Source organism: Thermobia domestica, chromosome 10 (genome assembly GCF_964235325.1).
Source record: "Thermobia domestica chromosome 10, izTheDome1.hap1.1, whole genome shotgun sequence".
Taxonomy (NCBI): Eukaryota; Metazoa; Arthropoda; class Insecta; order Zygentoma; family Lepismatidae; genus Thermobia; species Thermobia domestica.
The window spans coordinates 117,771,925-117,799,529 of NC_137463.1; the positions used below are offsets into that span (position 1 = coordinate 117,771,925).

Consider the following 27,605-nt stretch of genomic DNA (forward strand, 5'->3'; position numbering starts at 1 on the left):
GTTTACTTTTAGCGCACCACACGAAACAATTGTTGGAAAATTATAATTCTTTCACTAATTTCCTTCTTATTGTTTCCTAAATGATTTGCGCTGAGCGACATGAAATTATCTCACGGCATAGATGAAATTCAAGGGGGCCATCATAAGCAATTTTTGAAAAATTAAAAATCTTCTACAATTTGCGTATAAACACGGCGTCTGGATATACACATAAAATCTACAATGCAAAAATACAAAAAAACATGTGTTAGGTGGCCACTAAAAAGCAAGACTGCTATCAAATCGAGTCAGAGCAGGGCGAAGCAGGATGGTTAGCTAGAAGGCGTCCGAAGGGAGTAGGCGCGTCAGCGAAGGTAGTTGTAAGCGTAAGCGAGTGTGGTGAAAACTAGTGGGTTTTCGCAATGATACGACTTTCAATAGCAGTTGTCATTGCTTCATACTAGTTGCGCTTCACTTGTAAACATACAATACAGCTTGTGTACACTGTGCATAAATACACCGCTGGTGCATTATAGTTTCTAATAGTCATCTTTGATCTACCCTCACTTATTTTATCTGTCGTAAAGCACTTGTAGCGATTTTACATTAGTAACTATACACTTCTAAACTTTGTATTTAATTCTATCGCTTGCAGAAATTTTTCCTTATAAATATGTCTTTTCATGCAAAGTATTCAATTTTACCTATAAATCTTTGAAAATGCGGTGCGCCGAAAGTAATCCAGCACCTATGGTGAAATGAAAAGCTAATTTTAGTTGCGTTCCTCTAAACAAGTACGGAATGAGGCCCCTTGATGTTTATAAATGTGTTAAGTGCTGTCAATAAATATTTTGCTATAGAATAGAAGAAGAGAAAGAAGAACCTTGATTAGGGGAATCGGGAAGTTAAAAGGAACTTTGTTATTGTCTGATGTGTGTTGGTTGCATGTTGTGTAGTAAAAGAAAATAAGATATGTAGTACTATTGAAGAAATCTTAAATGATATGTGGAGAAACAAGATTTGTAATATATTAATCATGTAGTGAAATAATTTGTGTCTATGAAATCTAAGTAAAGTGATCGTTAATTACCAGCTGATGAGTGAGTGCAATTTGGGTATTTAATCCATGAGTTTAACTATGATATTGTTATCTTGTCTCTTTATTACTTGAATTAATCTTCGAAGGTAATGTGTCCAGATTCAGGGATGAACTGACGGCAATGAATCTGCAAGCATTATTTCAGGACTTTAACCCAAGGTAAGAGTCGACCCAAATAATAGGTAACGTGTGGTAGCAGATCATGATAATTTTATTAGTTCAGTAATTAATATGAAGTACTCCATCCAATTCGTTATCATAAATCCTATTTTATGCAGATTAAGTTTAAATACTCTACTTGGAAATTTAAAAAAAATCTAATTGTTTCACGTACTATCTCTTCATATTCCTGTATTAAAGATAGGTTGCTAATATTTGATTACTAAAATACACCGTCCATTCGAAGTCAATTAACTGCTCATTCAATACAGAACATAATATGTGAAGGCAGATTACGTGTCTGCAGCAAAATGGAAAATTCATAGTAGAATGAGTTTTTAAGTCACCATCAGCCTACTTTATGTATACGTATTACTTTCATGTCGCTATTAATCTATATGTGGAAGTGCGAGATGAATTATACAGTGCGAAATGTACAATGCAGCTTATAAAATAACAGAAAATTTACAACAATAACCACCACATTTTCCGACTGCTAAATTGGATCACACTAGACAATAAGTAAACGATCGAATGTCCCCACCGGAAATCAAACCCAGGATCTGTCGCACCAAAGGTACTACTAAAGTTAAGTATGAACAGCTCATGAAGTTATATACTTGAAGGGAAGCAAACTTCTTATCTTAAAATCAAAGAAAAATACTTAGAAAGGAATGAAACAAATGCTTGAAAAATGTAATTTGATTAGTCCATTACCATGAAGCACTGATGAATAATGTTTTTCTATTTTGTTACACCAGAAGCCAACATATAGTAGATTAATTTCCCGCATCTGTAAACTACGTTCATTAGTAAAGCGTAGATTCAGTTCCTAACGGATAATTGCTAAGTATGGTGAACACTTCCGATTCTTGTGTATGCAGTTCACTTAACATGATCACATCGTACTGTACATAATAATTTGTACACTTTTCACATACACTACAACTTGTATTGAGCCGTAATAAACTGATACAAAAAAAGTAACAATTTTCTGGTAGGATTTTAGAACATTGACCCGCATCCCCAACGGGTTGTAATAAATAAAGCAATCAACCTGACTACTACCCCGTCTTTACTCGCTATCGCCCGCTTGTCTTTACTGTGTGAATTGAACTTTAATAAAGAAAGGAACCAACCTGGCCACTAACCCCTTCACCTATGTGTACGGACCAGTATTCTAGAACCTTCCCCAATTTACTTCATTGTAATACACTTACGTTCGAAACCTATATAAATTTAAAAGTATATCCAACCCATTAGACGTGCCACCACGGATATTCATTAATACGCACTTGAAACCATCAGGCGCGAAAAGCACAAGTAGCAGCAAACCAACCAGCTTAAACATAAGAGGAACAAAGCAGTATGACATCTACAATGATAACACAATTACTAGAACAAATACGTTCTCAAAACGGGAACTAAAAGACTCACATCACCGAATCGAATGAAATGACGAAAGTAATGGATTAACTGGTGTATCACCGGACCAATTTTAGAGAATTTACCAGATGAACTGAAGAATTTATTTTGGTTTGTGAGGTAGAGTGAGTGAAAGTGAGGTGAGGGGAATAGTTCGTTAAGAAAATACTTGTTGTTAGTTGTTTTTGATGTAGTAAGCGGCACTATATGTAGAAACGGAAGAGACTAGTGGGAGGAGGTAGAACAGTGGTCCCCTTATATAGGTTAGTAGCTAGGTTGGTTCCTTTCTGTATCAAAGTTTAATATTAAATTCATATAGTATTGCAGAGCGAGCGTTAGCGAGTGAAGGCGAGTTTGAGCCCCGCAGGGCACGTTGTTTTCTGTCTTTATTACAGCTCAGCAAGAAGGGGGACCTGTGTTCTAAAACCTTGCCGAGACTAGTTATATGGCGGAGAGGTACTCTTGTTATGATTTATGGGAAAGGCAATGTGCAAATGGTGTGTAAACAAGAAGCTCGTTACATATCGTGTTTGAGTTATATCAAGTTATACAAAAATAAGGAGTGTCAGTTGTTGAAATTGTGTGAAAGGCATGGTCTACTAAACAGGTGAACAGCTTGTAGAAACGAAATGAAATTACAGAACAGAAGGATAACAAAACCTAATTTAATCTGACCTAAGTTAACACACTTTGGTACTTTTTTTGGATGACATTTAGTATCTTCCCCAAAGCTGTGCAACAAATAAGCCACGCATTTTATGACATATAAAATGTATTTCGACTATCTACGTTTATACACATACCCACCGCCGCTCACGCGCCTGCTCCCTACGGACGCACTACCTCACTGCCGTTCGGGTTCTCCTGCCCTGACTCGGTTGGGTAGCTTTTGTACTTTTTAGTGGCCACCTAGTAGAAGTTGGTTCCTATTCTGTGTATTAGTTTTTATGCCGTACATCCATACGTATGTCGAACAATAATCACTACCAAGTGTGCCAGAGGCGCAATCTAATATTTTGTGGTAGAAGCTAGATAATCCTTTCTTTTTTTTTTTTTTATTATTTTTTCGATATTCGTCTGGTCCAGCGATATAGCAGTAATGCGAAAGTAAAAACTTGTCCTTTTATTACAGTATTTGTAGTCAGTCAATGATATGGCCCGCCATCGCAGTATGTTAGAAAATTATATTTCGTATTCCATATTACATTCCGCAGTATAGATTTAGTTTAGAAAGGTATAAGGTTGATAGATAGATTTATTATTTATACATATTTCTGGGCATTACCGGCATTTATGACCTTAAGTCTGTCACGTAGATGGAAAAGACCTTTGCGAGCGCACTGTCCGGAAGGGGGGAAAGAAGAAAGCGGTCTGGGACCTATATGTTAAGTGTCATCGCGGCATTTGCCTAGTGTAAATGGGAAAAACTTACGGAAAACGTAAGTTCAGCAAGTGGATCCCAAAATTACAAAATCTAATTACGGGGAAATTGATAGAATTATACCGAATTTAAGCATCAGAAAAACGAGAAAGGTAGCAAAGATTATCATTGACTTAACTGCAGAGTTTGGCAAAGTAGGCCTTTTCTTCAGGTTGTGCCCACTTGAAGAAAACCATTTTAAAACCCAATGTTCTTTTCGCTATCTTACTTTCTGAACTGGAATTAGAAAGACCTTATACAACAAACTATAATGAAAATTAGATTTTAATATTAGAAGTTAAAATTGATATAGCGATTCGATATTAAAATGTTTAAGTTTAAGGAAATACGTTCAAAAAACAAGTGGAAGTAATTCAATATATTTTTTCTAAATTGTAAACGTTATTAACAGGGCCATTAGCTCTTATCTTTGTATATTTAGTCTTCGCAACTCTATTCTTTCATTCCGTTTAACAAAAGAAATTACGAACTAATTAAATCCCATAATTTGTGAATAAAAGTTTAGGTCGGGAATGAAGAAAAGAAAAAATTCATTAATTTATTTTTGATAAAGTTGTCTTTCTAACAAACGAATATGATACTTTTTTACACCGAAAAATTGTAAAGATGTTATCCATACTTACGAAATACTCCTCTTCCGAGGTCACAGTAGGAAAACCAAATGGCATCTTTTCTCCCATAGTGCATGACATTAATTCTTGCATTTAATTTATTACACATATAAACACAATTTGTATCATTATACCATAGAATATTATTTTAAAAATATATTGAAAAAGAAGATAGTGTAACATTTCTTGACTAAATGTATATAGATTACAGAATTTATTATAGAAAAAAATCTGACGTGAGACTGCATCAACACAGACCAATTTAACTAGCAAATATGGTGAATGTTACTTACATCATTATCTATTGTTCTTCCAAACGTAAACCTTAACATGCTAAAACAACGAATTCTTTGTAAAAGCACTTATTGAGTTGAATTTTTGAACTAAGCAATAGGAGACATGCTTTTGTCTGTTACTGTGACAACCAACAAATTTCATACATATATCATTGTATTCGAATATATACATTATTACTTACCAAAACAAATCAACCACGGACTATCCAAAATTGCCAGATTTGCAATTTCCATCCATAGATAGGAAATAATACCTGAAAACTAATTGTTTTTAAACGACATAAACGTACAGTTTCTTTCTTTCTACTTCTTTTTTTAATAATCGCAAATAAACTTGAAGAACATAGATAGCTACTCACGAAATAATATTTTACATCCAAACAAATATGGCATTCGTTTGTTTATCGAAAGCCCCATAGTCCTTCCAGTCAATGTTAGATTTTTGAGCGCAGAAATCTGTGAACTTTCACTTGACTGCCTTGACAGCTTTTCTACCCCAAGTCTGTTCCGCATTTTATTCCAAATTAATCCGAAAGTAGGAAAAAAAAACTTTCTTTTGATGCAAATAATGATAGAACTGAGTGAAGGGAAGCGAAGAAATTACAGAACTTATTTGGCAATTTTGAACACCACAGCTTTTACTTTCATGATTCTTCACCACTTTGCAGGCAAATTGCTTTATCACACTTTCTTGTAACATTGATTGGGCGAATTACTCAGTAACTTTAGTTTTAAAAGTCATAACTCCTGGAAGCTATTCCGGATTTCTTTTCGGAAAGCCATTCTTCTGCTATGCGTTCTTGCTCACTGTTAAACGATGTCCCATGCAATTAGGATCCATCATATTGGCAAGTAAATGGAAGGGTTGGAGTGTTTGAATTAATCTCTTTTCAAAATGACTATAATATGGTTGAAGCACTTCTTTTAATAAATCCAACCAGGCTTCAACAGCACGTTATTATTGTTATTATTTTTTTTCTCGCATTGCAGTGTGTCGAACACAGCAGTAACTCTTAGTTGCTTCTCCAAATGCAAAGGCCTCTGTGTAAATACCAACAGTATCTAAAGTTTTTGATATTGATTTATCAGTTTCTTCTTTATGTTCGGAAGATATTTCCCTATACTAGACTAATAAACGTCGTGATACAATCAGGATGAGAATTCCATTGATTTTCGTTAGGAATTTGTGGCATCAGTCCATTAATTTCAGCGACCTATGAAGCTGATGTTATTTCGAAAATACTTTTGTACTTCAACAATATGTCTAAGGACTGACTGAGGTGAAACGTCCTTTTCAATTAAATTTAAAAGATGGGCTTGAGCACCCGTACATAATAATGTGCAGGTATTTTTCGTTGAAATTTTCCATTTTTTTTTTTTTTTTTTAATTTTTATTTTTCATTTTGTTCTCATTGTCCATCACTAAGCGAAAACCTTAATCCTAAATTTCCTTTCACATTCTGTAATTGCAGAGTCAGCTACATCTGCACACTTTCTTACTATGTTTTTTTTGGAAACTGGAATCACGTACATTTATTAGAAAACTTTGAGTTGCTGTATGGATGCTAACTCCTTGTATTGATTCATTTCGAACACTGAACCAACAATCTAATGTTATTGCAACGCTGCTGGATTTTAGTAATTCTCTCAGCTGTACATTTTATTTTTCTGCGCGTTCTAACAGTTTTCCACCAATTGCTTTCGCGGAAGGAAGATTATAACCAGTCTCAATAGGTCGATCATTATGTTTGCTGCATAGAAAAAAAATTGCTATTGCCGTATCTAATATGGGTACATGACATTTGAGCGCAGACATTTGGACGCGGCTGTTTGGGCGCGAGATATTTGGGGGCAAAACCTTTTATCCAAATAGGTTTACCTAGCTACATATGTTATAATATATTCCATAACTAGAGCCCAAATGTTTAAGCACTGGAAGTTTCGAAAAATTTCCGCAAATGATTTTGCAAAAACAAAAAATAACATCCTGAATACAGCGAAGTTTTTGCTATCATGCACAACTTGTCTCTACCAGTTGAAAAGAAATGGATAGAAACTGTAGCAAGCTATTGACTGTCCGGTCTCCGTACTATGCGGATTAGTTTTAAAAGATTATTTCCTTTTAGTAAAATAAGACATATGTAATAATTTAAGTCTGGAGGGGGGGGGGGGGAACACGAAGCAGGTTCGTCTGTAAGGAGATAATTCTAAGAACTTTTCCATCAACTGGGATTCGGTATTTGATCTTCATCTTTTCTTTTACAGACTTTTATTCTTTCAGTTTACAAATGATTTTACTATTGCAGTATTTACACTTACACTTTGATCCCCCCCTGTCAAGTTTTAACACTTCATTCCACTCATTGCTGGATTTTCTACCAGATCGCAGTGGTTCGGAGTCTACTTTGCCAGTAACTTCAGGTCCCGTTAAAGTTGTTCAGCTCATTTAGGGCGATAAAAACAATTTTCAAAACAAAACTACATCACGAGCTCTTTTGGTCCAAATAAATGCCCTCATGGTACCTTAAAAAAAAGGAAAAAAAACTTTTCTTTTTCCAATCTTTACATCCTGTGAAGAATCCTGTGCTTTAATGACTGTCCTAGGTCGTATCTACAAGTACACTTCAAAAATTGGAATTTAGTAGAGAAACCAATGGATTTTTCAGATCTATTGCAAAAGATTTGAAGTGTTGAAATTATCTCCATGAAAGTTATTATTGGCTTCTACAGGTGTAAGGCAAATGCGAGACTTCCGCGCTGAAGCTTACAAAAGTACAAAATTAAAAAGAAAAGTAACGATGTTTAAAAACTACCGTATGTTTCTTTTCTTCTTGTACTATAAATCAAAACAAAAAGCATGTGCTAATACTTGTTCTTACTCCGTAGCGAGCTACGGCAGCAAATGATGCGAATAGAACTCTTACAGTACAGTAGTCAAACACTGTGTTAGCGGGACTTACCCGATAGGTGTGAATTTCTGACTTTTAGCACCTTGATTCGTTTAAACGGAACTTTCCTTTTTCTTTCCATATTGTCGGGTTATTATTTGGCCGTTTTTTAAACTTTAGTACACGTATCATCAATGTTTGATAGAGAAAATCTTCTCCAGAAAGGAATTTTAACACTGTCTTGGGCAGTTCCTTTCCACGTTATTCCCTATATATATATATATATATATATATATATATATATACAGGAGCGGATCCAGGATATGATGAAGGGAGGGGCTGAACCATATTTTGCCGTTTTATCCAGTGTAAAACAGGATTGAAGCCCATTTTATCCAGTGTATATCTGAGCGTCAACGGGGGGGGGGGGGGCTATAGCTCCCCTTGGATCCGCCACTGTATATATATATATATATAGTGATTTCAAAATACCCAGTCTTAATTTTGCATGCAGGACCAAGATCAAAATAGTCTTCGTCTTGTTTTGCTCACCACTATTAATGGTAGGGGAATCGGCCCTCGTCTTGCAGTCTAGGTCTAGTGTATGTAAGACGAGGACAGCAGGATTTGGCATGCAAGACTAAGACAGTTTTGGCCTTGTTTTGCTCATCATCATTAGATGCCTCTTTTCGCTAATCATTTTCGTTCATAAACAACCCTTGGTTTTTCTCAAAACGAAAAAAATAAAAATAAAAACAATCATAAAACACGAAAACGCCCACATAGCCCAAATGGGTTGCTTATTTTACAAGATATCTTATCCGGTAATGACCCACCCCATATTTGCATGTAGTTGCATTTCAGTACATCTAGAGTTCGTTCAGTATCCCAGTTTTGAAAACCCTTCTGTGAAACTTGGCTGTGTCTAGCGCTTCTCATACTGAGAATTGCAATGGTTGTCATCCTCACTTTATTTCCTGTTATTTTTCCTTTAATACCTAAAAGTAGCAAACAAAACTGTGACAAGTTAAATAACTAGCGTTCTCGCTTTCTGTACGTGAGATCTGGGTTTGATTTCGGGTGGAAGTAATAAGATTTGGGTCTCACACATTAAGCTGTAGGTAATTATAGTGGTTTTTAAAGCTAAACCAAGTTTTCTTATCAGCAGTAAAACTGTCATATGGTTGTTAACGGCCACGTGCGGTTTGTCAACCAGTTGGATGTTGCCGGTATTACAAAAGCTTAGCCGCTCTCCCTGTCACCAGGGTAAACAATGAAGTCTCGAACTATTCTTTCTGAGTGTTGCAAACCAATAAGCAGATACATAAAACCAGAATAACCATTTAAAATAGGGATAAAATACGTACACGTCATTCAACAAATAATTTTCTCCCTATTAATATAATAATAATAATAATATGATAGTTTTTACGTCCGAGCCGTTTCGGGCTACTGTGCATTTTCGGTAATGCTCGGAAAATAGAATAGATCCTGGACCGCACGTTGGACCGATATTGTATTTTTACCCGTATGAATCGGGTTTACCCGATTGAACCATATGAATAGGGATGACCTGATAATCCCGTGTGTCATTATTGTAAATGATGTGTTGTTTCACTTTATTATCATAACACAAATTGTTATAATTATCATGTACGAACTCATAACGAGTCTATCGGGTCAAACGGTCCAAACAGGCCAAACACGGGTCAAACGAGTTTATCAGGTCTAAGGATCGAGTAAACCAAACGCAATGTGTATCGGGCGGGTGCAGTTTACCCGAAAAGTTCAAGCACTAATTATAGGTTAAAGTCAATACTTAAGAGCTCTAAATGTTTGCATTCACTTATATTATTACAATGAGCATCAACGTGATTTACTATTAGGAGTTAGTGTGATGCACTAATGTTAGTCTTTTATAAATAGCATTATTATTATTATTATTATTTATTTATTTATTTATTTATTTTATGCCCTTCATGCAACTTAGAATCAATCTCATAAAGCACTACATCAGACCTGATTGAACATTATTTTGAAAATTCTCACATAAATAGATAAAATAAACAATTGGAACTTAACACTTCAAGAGTTCAAAATATGTCCTCGTTTTCGTTTTCCTCAGTTTCTGAAGACGATTGATCTATCTCGATGACAACATGATCTTTGTCTCCATCAAAAATATTTTGCAAGACACGATAACTTTGTTCAATGTCCTGGGAAAACATTATTATTATTATTCGACAGACCATCTGTCTATAATGACAATTTAAAACTTTTTTTCTTTAAAAAAAGAAATGATTAAAAACCATTCTATTAAGTACCTAAATCCTCACATGTATTAATGTATGCAGGTTAATATCTGAGTAATAAAGCTATCATTATTAATTTCCTGTGTATAGTATCCTAATTTGGAGTTTGTCCAGTTTTTATACACGTGAAGAATCAGATTAGAAAGAAACTGATCAATTATATATTGACCTGTATAACTATATCTTAAAGTTAGAAATAATATACTTACAAGCAGAGCAGATAAACAGACAGAATCTTTATTAAGCCTATTACTAATATTACATATTATTATTAGCAATAATAATAATGATAACTAAATTCCTGGCGCAACAGCCTTTAAAAGGCCTGGACTTATGGCACTCATTTCTGTGGGGTAATGTGTTTAGAAATCTGCACGGACTCGGGCTACTATGATAACCGTAATGGGGTTAGCCATACTGAGAGCTTTATACAGTTCTACCTGAGTTGGTGCGGCAACGCCGAAATCTAGTTACAATGAAGGATTTATGGTAGGGACAAGTAAACCCTTAGATCTTGACCTTCGAGGAAAAAATTGGTTATGTTTTGTCGCGATGTATAACCTTGATGATTGAATTAGATATTGTACAAGAAATGGAGTAAGCATTTTACTTTTTATATATATATATACCATACCTTGTGTAGGTTGAACTCAGCGAAAATGCTGATAGATTTAATAGGATGCCTATTCTTTAGTTTTAGAAAGTATTTACCCAAAAAATTATTGCATTCCTTAGCACAAATCTTTTCAGCAAACTAATGTTGTATGTGGAAGTATATCCCCTTAATTATCTTCTTCCGTGTAACATTAGTTTTCTTAAATCTAAATAATGAAAGATGAAGATAATGATTATTATACTGAAACATGAAAATCACATCTTGTAGGATAAATCACATCGTTGAAAAATGACACATTTTGACTAGACATTTCGGCGACGACTTGTTGTCAGCAACCGTTTAGATCAGAAGAAATAAACCATGAGTGCAATCATGATCATTTTACTAAACTGAATATTCTGGTAAGCCCTGGGTATTTTCACATAGGTATAAAATACATCTGTTTCTTACCCCAAATTTGAACATAGGTAAAGGGAAGGTAACACATATGTAGAACTAAAGGAACTCACAATCAGAACCGTGTTTCATTAAACTTTCAAATGCTGTTTCCAAAGTAAAGAGGTACAAGAGAATTAATGAAAAGACGGCATATTTAAACATGTCAGTATTGTTTCTAGAGTATAAGAGCGTTACCTCCAAGTAATACGAAATCCCTTAAAGCAATGATGGCTAAATGGCAGGTCCCATCAGTTCCTTTAACCAAGATAGTTGCGTTTACTGTGAATCATGAAATGTATTTTTGGAGATTATTCACTACTATATTCTATAAATCGTAGACACAAAATGTAATATTTCAACTGAAGAATGGACGGAAGTAAGAAACATAGATATGTATTAGTACTATTATCGTGATATCACTTAGGTTTCTTTTTCCTTTACAATTGATCCAAATTTATTGGAAAGTGTTAATCATATTTTTTTATCTTGCAGCAAGTTCCTGGTTTATGTGTGTCTGATGATGTTCACAGCACTCTTTGCACTAAGATTAGATGGAACAATAGATTGGAGTCATTGGACAGTTTTCATTCCAATATGGTTTTGGAAATTCATGGTGATAGCTGGAGCCACCGTTGGAAGTTATATTTGGTGGAGACATCCTCACTTCAGGTTTGTTGGGATAATTTTACCGAGAATTCAATTTCGTACTTCACCAGTGCTATGGTTTTATGTTGTCTTACGTATGTTTTTTAAATATTTTATCCATTCATCTTTGTTTATCCATTCTTTCTACGAGGTTTGTGAGAAAAGTAATGATACAAACGAAAAATTAGATACACAAGAAATGTACTGGATGCAAAGAAAAGTACACTGATACAGAGGTCATTTCTCCACACAAGTGCTGCCATTATCCAAACATTTATTCAAACACGAAACAACTTTTTGTATCCCAGAATCAGGCACCTGCATCTGAAACCACTTGTGACTTCTTTCCTGACTTCATCGTCATCTTTAAAGCGTTTTCCGCCAAGGTGTTTCTTTAGACACAGGAACAGATGGTAATCATTGAGTGCAAGGTCGGGCTTGTATTGCGGATATTCAAAAATGTCCCATTGAAAATGTGCAGGCATTTCTTGGCAACTACACTTCACAGCTGGTGAGATTTAGTATTGATGCTGCCATTTCCAATGTGTTCTTGTCGAACAAAACTCAGCGCAGCACTGACGAATCATCCCCAATCGTCGTCGTATGAATCAAGGTTATTGCCAGTGCTGCCAACTTTTGTACACATTTTTGTTCTAACGTTCAAATGCTTTTTATTACTTTCCTAGTAAGCTTCGTATATAAAACTAAATCGGTATAAAAATAATTCAAAGTGATCATTTTATACAGATTATTGTACATGTAGAATGGTTGTTTATATTCACCTGAGAGAGAAATTCACTATCTAATGTTCGAAGCATTCAGTACAACGTTTCGAGTTTAAGCATAATTCGTAAACTGGTAAGCTTGTTCAGGAAAATATGAGAGGTAATGGGAAAAATCTACCCTAGTACTGGGTACAAAAAATCCGTAAAGTGTAGTGTACTGTGTACCTATGAAATTTCTCGTGGTCAACAGAAATAGATTGTGTTACCTAATTTTAAACCAGATAGTGTTAATACATTAAAATATGCATTTTAATGCACTATTATGAGCAAATATTGTTATCTGCAGTGCGTCATGAAGTTATACACTGTACACAGAAGAAGTGTACACAGAATACTATAGTAATTGCCATGTTTCTTTATTAATCCATATCCACATCGAACTATGGTTCATTTCATATATTGATATGAAGTTTTTTCCCCACCATGCTTACGTGCACACAATCTAATAAACGTGAATTTTGGTGTTCCTTTCTCCACCATCACTCCCCGTACATATATCTAAACGTGTCTAAAGAATTAATTAAAACTTTCGTAATAGCGCTACATATTTTAAAAACATTTTATTACAGTAATCTGTATTAGTGAGATAGGTAGTCACCTGTAAGTATAATTGTAAATTTAATTGAATATTTGTTATTCATTTAGTAATTGGGGGTGGTGAGGTAATGGTAGAATGGCAAACAATGACAGAGTTAGGAATTGAAATGGTTCTTCCTGTATTCATACGATAATATCAAGCAATCCAAATCAAATTCAATCGGTATGGGTAGTATCAAAGCACCAACATGATTGAATCTCAGATGATTGAAAAAAAAAAAAGTCTTGTGATATTCCTCTTAACAGACGTTTTCACCTTATTTTAAAAAAAAAAATGTTTTATAACACTTAAAACATGAAATTTCCCTTCTCTAAGGACAAAAATATGAAATATTTTACATATTAATATACAAATACAATCGGACGAATTACACACGGTACTTAGATGTAATATTTATATACGCAAAAATCATTATATGAGGCGTTGGATGGCAAAGTGGCGTAAGTCACTTTTAAGACATTTTGAGATATTGAAACTTAAACCATTTTGGCGTGCAGGGTCATCGTAAATTCGAATATACGACATTCTTTATGCTTCCATCTCTTGTTCTATTTTTAACTCTGAAACACGCAATTTTGCCGTCCAACAGATATAGATATGGTTTCAAGTTCACGGAAATGGCGTAATCTTTTTTGTAAAGAATGAGTTAGGCCACTTTGCCATCCAACACCTCATATACTTTACCCATGTCAGTATTCTGTGCGCTAACGTGACCATTAAACCTCAATCAATCATCCTATACATTCTATTACTGTACAGGAGGCTATCAAAAAGTTCGTGTAATCACCTAGAAGCCGATGAAGTACAAGTCCGCTCTTACATGCATTTTATAGTTAAGCCCTTGTATGTTAACCACGCAAATTCTGGTCTCGTTTAGAACAACTCTTTTTCTTTCACACAATCCATTTCTATCCCCTATAAGGAGTCTCATCACAAGGAGTCCTTGCTCCGTGTATCTTACAATTTTTATTAAGTGTATGTACCTGTAACCATATTTTCCGATTTCGTCAGGTTAACTGATTAAACACAATTGATTTATTCATTCATTTTGCTTTTAGAACTGTATTCGATATCTTTGTAGAAGACTCTTTGAGATGTCGATCTTCATTTATTGACGACGCACCATTCCTAATGTATGTACACCGTCTGCTTTGTGTAAATCGTTTTGTGAAATTTGTTGTCATTACAATATTCTGATAAATCTGGGATATTTCAAATATCACTTGATTTCTTTTACAGTATATCATTAAAAGCAAAGTGAGCAACCAGCGTCAAGGATTTCATAACATTTAGAACATAATAAATCTCATAACATACAGGAAACGGAAAGGTTTATGTAAATCCAATAGTAATATTGAAAGCATGCTAAAAGAGGCGTTTATATTATATACATTAATATATATAATAACCACCAACCGCGTTTAAATCTAGACAGGACCAATTGGGCAAGAAGTGGATTCCAACTGTGAATGTTTTCGCGAAATGTAGGAGGTGTGCCAATGATTTAAGTTACTGATAACTCTGAGCAATATAGCAAGACAAAATAACGGCCAAACTGTTGGCCTACATATGCACCATCACGTAATTACAGTACTGTATCTCAAGAAATTTCTACAATTTGAATTAGATGTGTTTTAACCTATAGTTATTATTACTCTCTTGTGCATTTTTTAATATACCAGAGGTTGAATTTCGCCTGAACTTGAAACATGATATTAAAGTTTTCGAACAGAGCCTGATAAGTTTGTTTTTTGTGTATTAAGTGGCTACCATGTCGTGATTGTACACGCTGAGGATGCAAAATATGAATAAAACAGTCTCCTTGTAGTGACGCAATATTTCGGCGTAAAATTTTTAGCTTTGATCGGGATATATTTATATATATATATATCAGTTTAAAAATAGAACTCTTGTTCCAGGCTAAACTCCTCCTTCTCTGTTAATTTGTAAAGCATATTGCAGGGTTGGGTGAATTAAGTGGTTTGTTGTCCTCAGTTGTTTGCAAAGAAGGTATATGTGTATAATATTTAGTTGTGTTCATTTTTTCCATTTTGCATGAATTTTTTCGTAAGAGAAACATGTATTAGTTTTTATAATAAGTTAGTAACTATTCTACTTACTGTAAAAAGTTATCGTAAATTTGGGTAACATTAAGTCTTTCGCATAACATGTATTTTATTTATTTATTTATTTATTTATTTTGACTGGTGAAAAGAATACTTTCTGTTTTTCAGGTTGGAGGGAGAAGCGTATGTTCATTTCAAAGCAATGTTAATAAGTTTGGCCTTACATTTAATTCTGTTGATGTTTGAGCTGCTTGCGTGTGACAAACTAGAGTCCGGAAGACACCTATGGATTCTTGTTTTCATTCCATTAATCTTTATCTCCATTGTGTCCATAGCCGTGTGCATATGGGCTGTAAAGCATGATAGATCGTTTGAGGTAAGTAGAGTAACCATCAACTTAACATAGTGTACGTTTTTATTTCTTTTGAAGTTAATGTTTTTATTAAAGGTTTCGTAGATTCTAAGACCAGTAAGATTACTCATACCACCAATACTAGAAGGGTTGTATCACAGACATTATTAGACACTGATGTTAAATTAGTTATATTTAATAAAATACAATTTTAGAAAATGCTACAAATACTCGGAATATTCCGAACTCGCTTTTATATTAATTTGCTGAATAGCATGGCCATATTGTACAGTTAAAACTTCCAAATACCGAGTTCTTATTATTCTTACTTTAATGTGTATGAGCCCAAATTCGATCCCTGATTTGCAGAGTATAAACGTGGGACTTAAAACTACGTAAATAATGGAACAGATGTAATATAATCGTGTTCAGTACTAGTTCTGGTCACCAACGTCTCTTTTTAAAGAGTTTGTATCTATTCAATAGGTAAAATAAAATAAAGGAATAGAGCTTGTACAGTCGTGTTTGAAGTTAATTCCTGTCCACCAGTCTTTCTTTAAATAGCTTTTATCTTTTCAATAGCTAGAATAAAATGAAGGGTTACAAAGGCGAATCTTCATTGATAATTTCAAATTTTTATTATAAGTTAAATCTTAACTGTCCACAAATATTAATGAGTAGAGTAGATAGATTTTTTTTTTTTTATTTTAACTTTTATATTTTACGGTATACATTTTATTTTAACTCGCTTTTGTCCTTCCGAAGGAGGGACACGATTTGGTCAGGAATATAAGAAGAAACGTTGTACAAACCTTCGAGTCAGTGAATACGTTCATTTTTCGGTTATTTGTGAAAAGCTTCAGGTCAGTAACTTACCAGTGGCGCAAGAAAAATAGTTTTAAAAGAACGTTGGATGGTAAAGTTATTTTGAATCCGGTTGTATATAGGGGGCGCGGTGGCTCAGTGGTAGAGCGTTCACCTCCGGTGCTTGGGGTCATTGGTTCGATCCCAGCTTGCGCCGTGTGGACTTTGTGGTGGACATACACCGTGCTCGTGGGTTTTTTCAGGGTTCTCCCGTTTCCTCCTACATTCTTCATTCATTTAATTCATTTCTCATAATCACCGTCTCCTTTAGCCTAACCGGCATAACCGTGGGACGTAAAACTTAGATTTCATTTCATTTCATTTCCGATTGTATATATCGCCTAACACATTTTATTGTATTAATAAGCTGAACTGAACTAACTGATATAATGCAGTTTTTTTTTTGTATGAAATATTAAAATAATACAGAATACTATTCTCGTGAATTGATTTATGAAAAGTATATTAACAATAAAGATTACCAGAGGCATCTTACTTTAAAATTCTGGTGTATGACTGTATTTTATTCTTTTTTGCTCAGTGTTAACTTCCAATAAATATCAGTGGAAGATATAAGGTATTACCATATTTACCTTCAAAATTTGGTCAACGGTATATATTAAATATTAGGTTTAATTGAACAATACCTAAACCTATTATTTAATATATACTGTAGACCAAATTTTGAAGGTTATATTTTCACACGAAAAATCGGTCCATTTTCATTACATAAGTTTCCTAGGAATATGTACAAGTAAAAAAAAAAAAAAAAAAAAAAAAAAAAAAAAAAAAAAAAAAAAAAAAACTGGCAAAATTATGTTTAAAATATTATTGAAACATTACAGGAATAACTAAATATTCAATAGTCAAAAATTCAAAGTCAATAATAATAATAATAATAATAATAGTGTCTGAGATGTATTTTATTGCCTTCAGTTCCATGATATGTTAATAAATATTGTATTCATTCATATTGTGTTGGAAACTCGTGAAGAGCCTATTCGTAAGGAATATACTTACCTTATTCGTTTCTTATTTGTTACGTAATTAAAATCTTAGTTTATGAAATATCGCATGTTCTACTATTAGTGAAGAAATCACGAAAACTAAAACTTTTAAGCCAAGAAGAACGATTCATGAGGATTTTAGGGAATCAATGCAGTAAAAAAAAAATATCAAATTCTTCCTGTAAATTAGTTCTGTTTTAGTTGCATTACTGTTGGGAGAAACACGACACGGCAGGTCGTTTCTCTCTCTCTCTCCATTTTTCTTCTTCAACGAGCAAAAAGGCGAAAGAAAATAAAATATAGGAATAAAACATTTTGATGTGGCTATGGAAGAGAACAAATATAACGTTTTCTGACTTACCGTCTTGTGACTCATTCATTTCAGTCTGACTAACAAATTGAACTGATGGTATTTAATTGATTAGAGATTAGTCATTCCTGTAGTGTAGCATCTGTATTCATTTAACAATAAAACAAATGTTATGAATATTATGATTAGTGAAAATATGACTATAATTTCTGATTCCGTCTCTTGAACTTCAGCTGGAGCTGTTTTGTTCTGTGAACATTCTTCAATTTATTTTCCTGGCGCTACGTTTGGATGGATTTATTACATGGAGCTGGGAAGTCGTTTTTGTACCGCTTTGGATTCTCATGTGCCTTTCGTTAGTGGGTGTTTTGTATACTATCATATTTGCTGGAATCCTTCTAAGAACGCCCGAGGTTAATCCGGAGCAGAGGAGAACGTCCTTCAATTCTGCCATGGGTTATACCTTTCTTGTTATTCCAATTTTAATATTCCAGGTAAGCTTCTTTATAAGCACTTACATTTTATGAATAATGTAGCGTTATTAAAACAAATAAGTTCCAGTGTAAGTTGTGAAAAAGTAGTCCTGCCTGTCACGCATGAGACCGAGGTTCAATTCCCCGCCGTGACGTATTCAATGGCATTATATAATAAGTGTTGTATTCTTCAGAAGTGAAGTATTACTGAATAGTCAAATAGTAAATAGTTGATATGCAAACGTAAATTAATATGCAAATTTAGGTTAATATGTAGAGGAACCAATATATGCAATCATAATGGAGATAGTGAAGTAGTTGGTACTTTAGAGCAAAATTAAAAATAAAAACATGTAGTGAAAATCAGGAGTGTAAATGAGTAAATAATAATACATTATTTTTTTATAAACTGAAGTATATATTTTTTACTCTGACGTTAATGGATTACAACTTTAAATATCGAAACCAAATTATTCTGTTATTTAATAAACCCTTAATTTTATACCTATCATATTATGCATTGGGAGCCTGTACGTAAGCCAAAACTCGAGCTGGACAAAATGAAACTAAGACTTTATACATATGATAAAGGAAGATTTTATACATACGTGTATGACAATATTCGCTGAAGGTCCATTCTCACAAACACGAGTCTAAAATTTTAACACAAGCAAGATACTTAAGTGATGAGAATAGTTGTGAACCCAGTTTCCAGAAACTGTAGTCTAGCGAGATAAAGATATAAAGTGCAAGAAGACATTCATGCACCCAAATAAATACCAGCCTCCCCTCCATTATTTGGCTTTCTGATTACATACTCCTGTAGCTGTCGTTTATTTTATTGCGTCACTAGGGTACGTGCTGAAAATGCACCTACACAATATACAATAATAGTATAGCTCGCTGATTTCTTTCGTAGACGAACTTTCGTTTCTGGAGACTGCTCTTGTTGTTAAAATATCCTTTCTTTCCGTTGAGTAAGATTGCCTTTGCAGGTTTATTTCTTCTATTGATTTCCACCTTGATTAAATTTTTATGTAAAAAATTACTATTCGTTAATATTTAAAATTATGTAACAGTTCAAAGAGAACATGTAGTGAAAATGCTCACATATCTTTTGAAGCCTTTTTACTAACACCTGTTACAAGGTTGAAGGGTGTATTCTGGCAAGAAAGTCAGGAAGTGAAGGAGTCTGATTGCAGAAGATAAACAGGATAAAGACCCCCTACGGTCTTTTCAGTTCTTAAGTGCTGTCGACCCATTGAATACTAAATCAAAAGATGCACATATTTTATCAGCTCATCCCCTAAGTATATATATATATTTGTGTGTGTGTGTGTGTATGGGTGGGTGGCCGTTGCAATGACGCCATCTCACGAGCGAGTAGTAAAATAGACAGCACGTGCCATAGCTGTTTCATATAGGACACTTCATTGTGTAGAAGTATGTAGAACGATCTGGAATTGTAGTTTGTGTTTGATCATGCAGGGTGGCCACCCACTTGGAAAACCAGGAAAACATGGAAAAGTCAGGGAATTTACAAACACCGTGAAATGTCAGGGATTTTTTTTTTAAAAAAACGGGAATTTCTGCTTCGATGAAAATATAAATATCTATCTTTCTAGCCATTTAGCCTCTGTTTTCATTCAAAATCCTCTCAGTTTCCGGCGCTAGCGGAGAGGGCGGAACCGATGCTGTTAGCGTGACCTTCAGCCAGTCAACACCATGGTTGCAAACACGGTCTTTCTTCTGCTGTGCCAAAGCAAGTCGACTGTCACGTGATTAAAGCAAGAGCGCTGGTAATGTTCTGTCGTGCGTATTATATAATTATATTAAATCATAGTTACATTTTAAATTGTGTCTGAAATGGGCACTGCAAATGCATGCATGCAGTCACAGACAAATATATGAGTGATATATTACCACTTCATATCGTCAATTTGCGGAGCCTTGGACGCAGTGGCGGCTTTTGAAAAGTTTAAATTTTATCGGTAAAAGTTTAAATTTTATCATTACGAGCTAAGGGTAGGAAACTTCATACAGCATCATAAAGCTGTATAAAGGAATTAGCACATCAAGTAAGCTTTCTTCCTTATCGATATGATTTCCTTCAAGACCCGGCACTGCTGGGACGAAGGAAAAGTGTAGAAGGGAGAATTCCATCTTCGGCGTTAGTAAGTTATTTTGTCAAATTCGAGACTTCCGTATTACTGGTTTTAATATTGCATAGGCGTAACTAGATGGGGCTTAGGGGACAAAGAAGTTGCAAATTTTGCGTAGCTATCACGCAAGTCAATATGTGTTTCGTGGAGCATATTCCCATCCGGTGTGCGTCAACACAACGCAAACTTTACGTATTAATTTTCGGTACACGGCATAGCAATTATAATGGGATTTTGCATTTCTGGCGTTGCGTTGCAAAAGAGTGCTGCCAAAGAGAACTAGTGTAAAAACGCAATATAGCGTAAAATATGTAATACCTACTTCGAAATCAACCTACCTCTTGCAGGCCATACCGAAATTGATTTGTTATTAGTAATTCGTGAGGTATAAGTGAAGGTTGGGTAGCCAATACGAAATTATTATTATTATATGTGCGGCGGTAGTTTGTTGTCTACCCTAACCTAACCTTGTTGTGTCGAAATGTAGTTGTCGAGTTTCTTAGTTTAGTTTAGTTTAATTAGTTTACTGAAATTGCATGTTATGTCGCACTCATGTATAAGAAGTCAGCATTTTCAAACAACTGGCTGTTGAACTCAAAATTTTCATTATGGCTTTCTCCTGTGAAGCACAATAAGTATGCAACATTTTGTAAAAATTTATAGGACTACTTTTAGCCTCAGCAATGTGAGCAAGCAGGCTGTCACTAGCCACATGCAAGGAAAGAAACACAGTGCAGCTGTTAAGAACTCGTTGGTCAATCAGCTGATTTCAAGTTTTTGTCAAAAGATCGAAGTGGTTAGTATTGCCGTTGAAAATCCAAGATCGTCGTGTATCAGTGAAGAGGTAGCCGTAAGCGGCTTCAGAAGTAGCTTATACCATTGTTCATGAGCTTGAGCTACTGTCTAAAAGTGATCTCAACGAACTACAAAACTGCAGGCATTCCGTTATTAGATTTGATGAAAGCCTTAACAAAGTCTCACAATTGCAGCAAATGGACCCCACGATTCGCTTTTGGGATATGAATGGAAACCAAGTTTCGTCAAGATGTTTGAATTCAGTTTTCCGCATACATTCAACGTGTACAGACATTGAATCAAGTTTTAAGAGTGGCGTCTTAGGTTGAGACCTGAAAAAATGGTTCAAATTTCCAAGGATGGCTCTCATATTAATTTCAGGTTTCTTAGTGAGTTGTAGAAAGATCTTGCATGTTCACCTTCAGATCCAATCCGTCTTGATATTGGAAGTTGTGGGCTGCATACTATGAACTGTGCTTTCAAAGCTGCCATGCACGCAACAGGCTGGAAATTAGAAGAATATCTGAGGGCTTCTTACAATTTATTCAAAGACTTTCGAGCTCGTCGAGCAGATTATATAAGATTCACAGGATGTTCCATGTTTCAAAAAAAAAATAAAAATAAAAATAAAATAAAATAAATAAATAAATAAATAAATAAAATAAATAAATAAAAATGCAGCATTAGATGGACGGAAAATGCAGAGGTTGCATCCCGAGCCATGGAAATATTACCACACGTGATGAAATATGTGCAGTGGGTTGCTGATGAGAGGAAAGTACCAGGGTGTAAGAGCTTTGATACTAATAAATTCCATAAACGATTAGTTCCTTGGCGGGGCCGCGGTGGCTCAGTGGTAGAGCGTTCACCTCTGGTGCTAGGGGTTCCGGGTTCGATCCAAGCTCCGCCAAGTGAACTTTGTGGTGGACAAACACCGTGTGCGTGGGGTTCTCCCGTTTCCTCCCACTTTCTTCATTCCACCATTTCATTCATTAGTTATCATCACCGTCTCCTTTAGCCTAACCGGCATAACCGTGGGACGTAAAACTCAAAGATTTCATTTCATTTCATTAGTTCCTTGGTGCAAAACTAGGCTTGTTCACAACATTAACAAAGGCTGTTGAACCATTTTTACGCGAATTTGACGGAGAGGCTCCCTTAGCTCCTTTCTTTTACAATTCCGTCTATGTCGTTGTGTTGTTTGTAGCTGGTCGTTTTGTGAAATAGTTCATTGGTAGGCAAACCATTAGTGAACATTACTTTTCAGAACGATGAAAACCTGAAAAAAGCTACATTTGTAAACATTGGCTATACATCAAAGAATGCTTTACGAAAAGTCAGTTCTATGTCCCAAAGAGAGAGTCTTGAATTTTGCAGATTGTCATACAAGATATCAGAAATTTGTAGTAAAAATAATGGAGAGGTCATCTTTGAAACCCAAGCTGACAAGAGCAATTTCGTTTCTGGATCCAAGCGTATTTTGTGGATGACAAGGCAGCTGCAGAGTGTCCATTGTCTGGAAATCGTGGTATCCAGAAATTGGCTTTGAGGAGCCTTGGCTGATCAAATCGAGGCAGACTTCAAAACTTTTTCTTAGAATCCTCTGGTATTGAAAGCAATGAAGACTTATGACAGAAAAAATGAGAGATTAGATGACAATTGGATGGAAATGCTAAATTTATGCGCATGATCAATGAAGATGGCTGATTTTGTGAAATTTCTCCTAATTCTTCCTCATGGGAATGTCAGCGTAGAGAGGGGATTTTCAATCAATAAAGAATGTTTGAAAATCAAAGTGAGCAGAGTCTAATTGCAGTACGAAGGATGCACGATACAATTTCGGCCCTTGGTGGTATAAAAAAGTTCAAAATTCAAAGAAAGTTGTCCATGCTGCCCTAGAGGAAAAGAAGAAACAGTAGAAGAGAAATGCCATTAAGGGTGAGGTTGTTGAACTCGAGGATAAAAAATGAAGTTTGTTGGCTGAGGTTAAGGAGAAGCTGTCTGCAATTGATGAGGAAATCAGTCATTTGAGGTCTTGAACATTTCAACGAATGTTGTATTTATCTCAATAGTTTGGTTTTTGGTGAACAGCTAGTGTGATGTGAGATATTAAAAACAGTTCAGTGAATGTCGTGTTGGACTTTAGAAACAGTTACAGTGTGTCGTCTTTTGTAAGTAGTGTTAATCTTCAGACTGAAAGTTACCAAAGTGATATGGATCAATGACGGAGATATATTGGCAGGTAAGTGATTAAAATTAGATCTTAGAAAACTAGATTAAAATTAGACTACAGTTACTTTCTGTAGTGTTCTTTTTAGTTTTAGTAATTCTACATTGTAGTTCACTTACAGCTTTGTGTCGAATTTTGCTTTAAAATATGCGAATATACCCATTCTGGAAATTTTCTGAAAAGGTCTGGAAAACCGGGAAAAGTCAGTGAATTTCAAAATCCCAAAAGAGTGGCCACCCTGTCATGGCAGTTTCGGAGGACCATATTCGGCATATTATACTGTATGAATTCACCAGGGACATTTACTAGTGCAGAGGCACGAAACACGAATGCCGTACGTGGCCAGGGTGCTCTGAATGTGTGGAAATGGTTTCAGACAGGGGACACCAGCCACCAGCCTCACCAATAAGCCACGAGAAGAGAGATCTGTACAGCTGGACAACGATGTCCTGTGAACAACCGTGGAGGCAAGTCCAATGCAGACTGCTGAAGAACTTGCCAACAAGTCTCGTGTTACTCATTGGCCGTTTATCGTTATCAGCAGGACCTTGGATACGTGTCGAAACTCGGTAAATGGGTACCTTATGCCGTAACGCCTCAATAGAATTAGCAGTGAGTGGACATTTGCAGCTCCCTGATCATCCGTCAAAGGCATTAACCATTTCTGGACAGAATGGTGACAGGGAATGAAAAATGGATCCTCTACCATAAGGTTATACGCAAACATCGGTGAGTACCCAAAGGAGGGCCAAAACAGTACTTGCACTCCTGCAAAGTGATGCTAAGTGCTTGGTGGGATATCTGTGGAATAATCTGGTCCCATATTGTTTTGCTGTAATTTATTCCTTATATTATTTACGAACGAATCGAGGTACGCGAGACGATTTTCTCACTTCTAAAACATGATGTCGTAACATTCGTTTTTCGTGTCCCTCTCTATGTAGTTAAATCCTTCATTATTTAGATTGTCAAATAAGCACAAGAATACTCTACTTATAGAGTATTTATAGATGCCTTGATTCCTTTGAGAATATTAGAATATATTTATTTATATTTCGTGGTTACCGTCCCATTAAAACTTCCAATAGAGTTACGGTTGCATCTACCCTTTATAGCTGCTAGCCGCTTACGCAAACATTTAGGGAAATAATTCTTGTTTCTCCGGCAGATAAAAGTGAAGGAAAAAACTCAGTTGGGACCGCTGTTCATAGTAAGTAGTAGAAATACTGTTTTTGCTACTTACAACATTTTTGCAAGGAATGTCCCAGTTCAAAGCGGGAACATCACAGTTTGGGCTACAAACTTTCTATCTTCCACGCAACGAATATAGGTGACGACATCACGTCAAAAATATCTTCCTCCCAGCTGCATTTTCATATGGCAATTCATCGTGCTTTCTGCTATTGAAAGGCCTTTCCGTCTTGCTTTTTGAAGTACAGAAAATGTTCACGATTAACGATGTTATTTAACTGAAAATAAGTAATAAATTTATAACGTATTGATTACGTTTTACTGCAAGTAATGTAAGTTCTCACAGACTTGCAAGAAAGACTCAGGGCCGTATGCATAGTTATTCTGCGGGTTACTTAGGGGCTACGTACGGGACACGTGATAATTTGCATTGCAGAGTTCTCCCGCAGGGTCAAACAAGCCCGCAACCTTCCCGTAAGTAAAGAGGATGGCTAGGGGGTGCTTCAACGCACCCTTTGCTAGCCCGTAGCAGTTTCTGTTGTTGTATAAAATGCATATGCTCCGTGCTGACAAAATATTTGAGTATGTTAATGAGTTTACCGAATTCGTTGAGCTGATTAAGCGATAATAAATGACATATTGATGGCAACCAATTTAAAAATATATACCAATTCCTGAAAGAAGATTACAGGATATTTTGCTTTCGCTCGTACAAATATTGAATACAAGGTCATAGAATGGACTAACAACTTCTACCTGAAATAAAATAAGCGAGAGATACTTGTTGTTACAGTATTGGTACTGAAGTAGATTTTAGATTAGATTGTAGAATAGCTTCAGAATTGATTCTAGGGGTCCAGTGGTGATTTCAAGGATCGGCCGGGGAGGGGGGGAGAAATTTCTCCCCGAGAACCATGACATTCCCTCAGGACCACATAGCTTATCGTGCTCAATGTGAATTCTCAGTATTTTCGTTACTAATACATTTCATCCGCAGTATATTGAAATCGCCAAAAAAAAAAAAAAAAAAAAAAAAAAAAAAAAAAAAAAAAACTGATGGGAAAAATTGACTCAATAGTTGCACATATTTCATCGTGAAAATGTTATTCTAATGTGTTTTACATCCTTCTCCCTGTTGGTGTTTTCCTACATTTCTCAGTTAGCATAGGTAAACTTGAGGAGCACTAACTTCCCTTTTTTTTCCACTAATGATCTAACATCTTCTGCATTCTTGGTTTCTTACCTGACCACCAGCTGCGTACACATTTATAATATGCTTGCAAACTTATATATTATAAATAAATAAGTGCGAAAAACCATGCCCAACACAGGATAAGTTTGCATTTATTCCGATTCCAAGCTGGGTACAATTTGAGGGATCACGCATGATTTTGTCCGCGGAAGCAGGCACATTAGTGTTGGTCATATGCGTATAAGGAAAGACAAGTAGAAATCATCGAACTCCTGTTTATCGACGCGCTGTAATTGCTCAAAGTATGCATCGGTTCACGTGATTATGGAAACAGTGTTAAGAAGTATGGCTCATAATTATGCAATTATAATGGAAAACTAGGTTCTAGTGACCACTTACTACAGATAGATGCATATTTTTTATACTAATTTGATCATTATTCGATTAAACAGTTCTATCAAATTTTGACACATTTCTTACATTTTCAGGTTAGGTTAGAGCTTTGTATTTCTTTTAGCAAAGTATGTCTATATGAAGAGCTCCATTACTACTTGCAGATTAACTTCAGGAGGGCTCAGTATAAATACAGTGTGGGCGTATACATAAGATACGAATCAATTTGTGCTATGTGGCTAAAAGCACGAATGCTCCCTAACTGAGTTATGGTAGGAGCGCATCAGGCGACTCCGAGTGATAGTGAGCGGGTGCGTCCATAGGGAGCAGGCGCGTCAGCGATGGGGAATACGTATATACGAGGATAGTGGAAGAGCACACTTACACATACAATACTTTCATTATCACTTAAATCATTTCAATATGCTGCCATTGTTGGTAATTATTTATATTTACTCTTTCATTCCTTCACGAAAAATGTAGGGCTTCACATCGTATTTTACCTATAAATTTTCTATTTCGTAAAAGTGTCTGCTCGGGTGAACCCCTAATTCGTTTACACACCATCGCAAACTCGCCCGTTCCCTACGGACGGACCTCGACCGTAGCTCTTGGCATTAAACCGTAGTAGATGTAAAAATTGCTTGTAATAAGCAGCTTGCAAAGTTTGGTGCGTGGTTTTGAGACGTCTGGCTTTCACTATATGTATGTATGTCTTATACAATTGTACGCAATTAGATGATAACACTCTAGGAATAAGTAGATAAGAAGTTTTACGCTATTTGCATGGAATATCCCCCCAAAAATACTGTATTTATAGATATAACTTTTATGCCCTCCTAAGGTTAACTTTTACTGGCAAATTGTTTAGAAAATACATTCACAAAAATACTATGGGCTGATTTTGTCCAAAAAAATTACATTGTATATGTAATTTATTTCTAGTGGGATCTCTATTGTAAAGCTACAGCCTCACACGTTTTCTAGCTACATATCCATATTTCTTTTTGCGAGTTAACAGACTTCACCTGAACATTAAAAAAGAAATGTATTGCTAATCTACACCGATATTTTTCCGCTTTTCTATATCACTTTATAACTATTTTCAAGTTAACAGACTTTATATGAAAATTAAAAAAAAAAAAAAAAAAAAAAGAACTATATTCCTAATCTACACCATTATTTTTCCGCCTTGGCAAGAACAAAGTTCAGAACATTTATTTCATTTTTTAGATATAGCATACGTTGTATCCATGCAGTTGCTGCTTCGATGTTAAT

At 35.3% G+C, this 27,605-nt stretch overlaps 1 protein-coding gene across 1 annotated transcript in view; it reads left to right on the plus strand.

The window, feature by feature from the left end:
* The first annotated feature begins 855 nt into the window (after nucleotides 1-855).
* Nucleotides 856-27,605, plus strand: part of LOC145662677 (transmembrane protein 185B) — a 39,045-nt gene continuing 12,295 nt past the window's right edge. Inside the window, exons 1-4 of the mRNA XM_081728494.1 lie at nucleotides 856-1,237; nucleotides 11,757-11,933; nucleotides 15,527-15,734; nucleotides 18,125-18,385. Coding sequence (XP_081584620.1) covers nucleotides 1,200-1,237; nucleotides 11,757-11,933; nucleotides 15,527-15,734; nucleotides 18,125-18,385 — 684 coding nt within the window. The 5' untranslated portion in view covers nucleotides 856-1,199. The remainder of the gene's footprint in view (nucleotides 1,238-11,756; nucleotides 11,934-15,526; nucleotides 15,735-18,124; nucleotides 18,386-27,605) is intronic.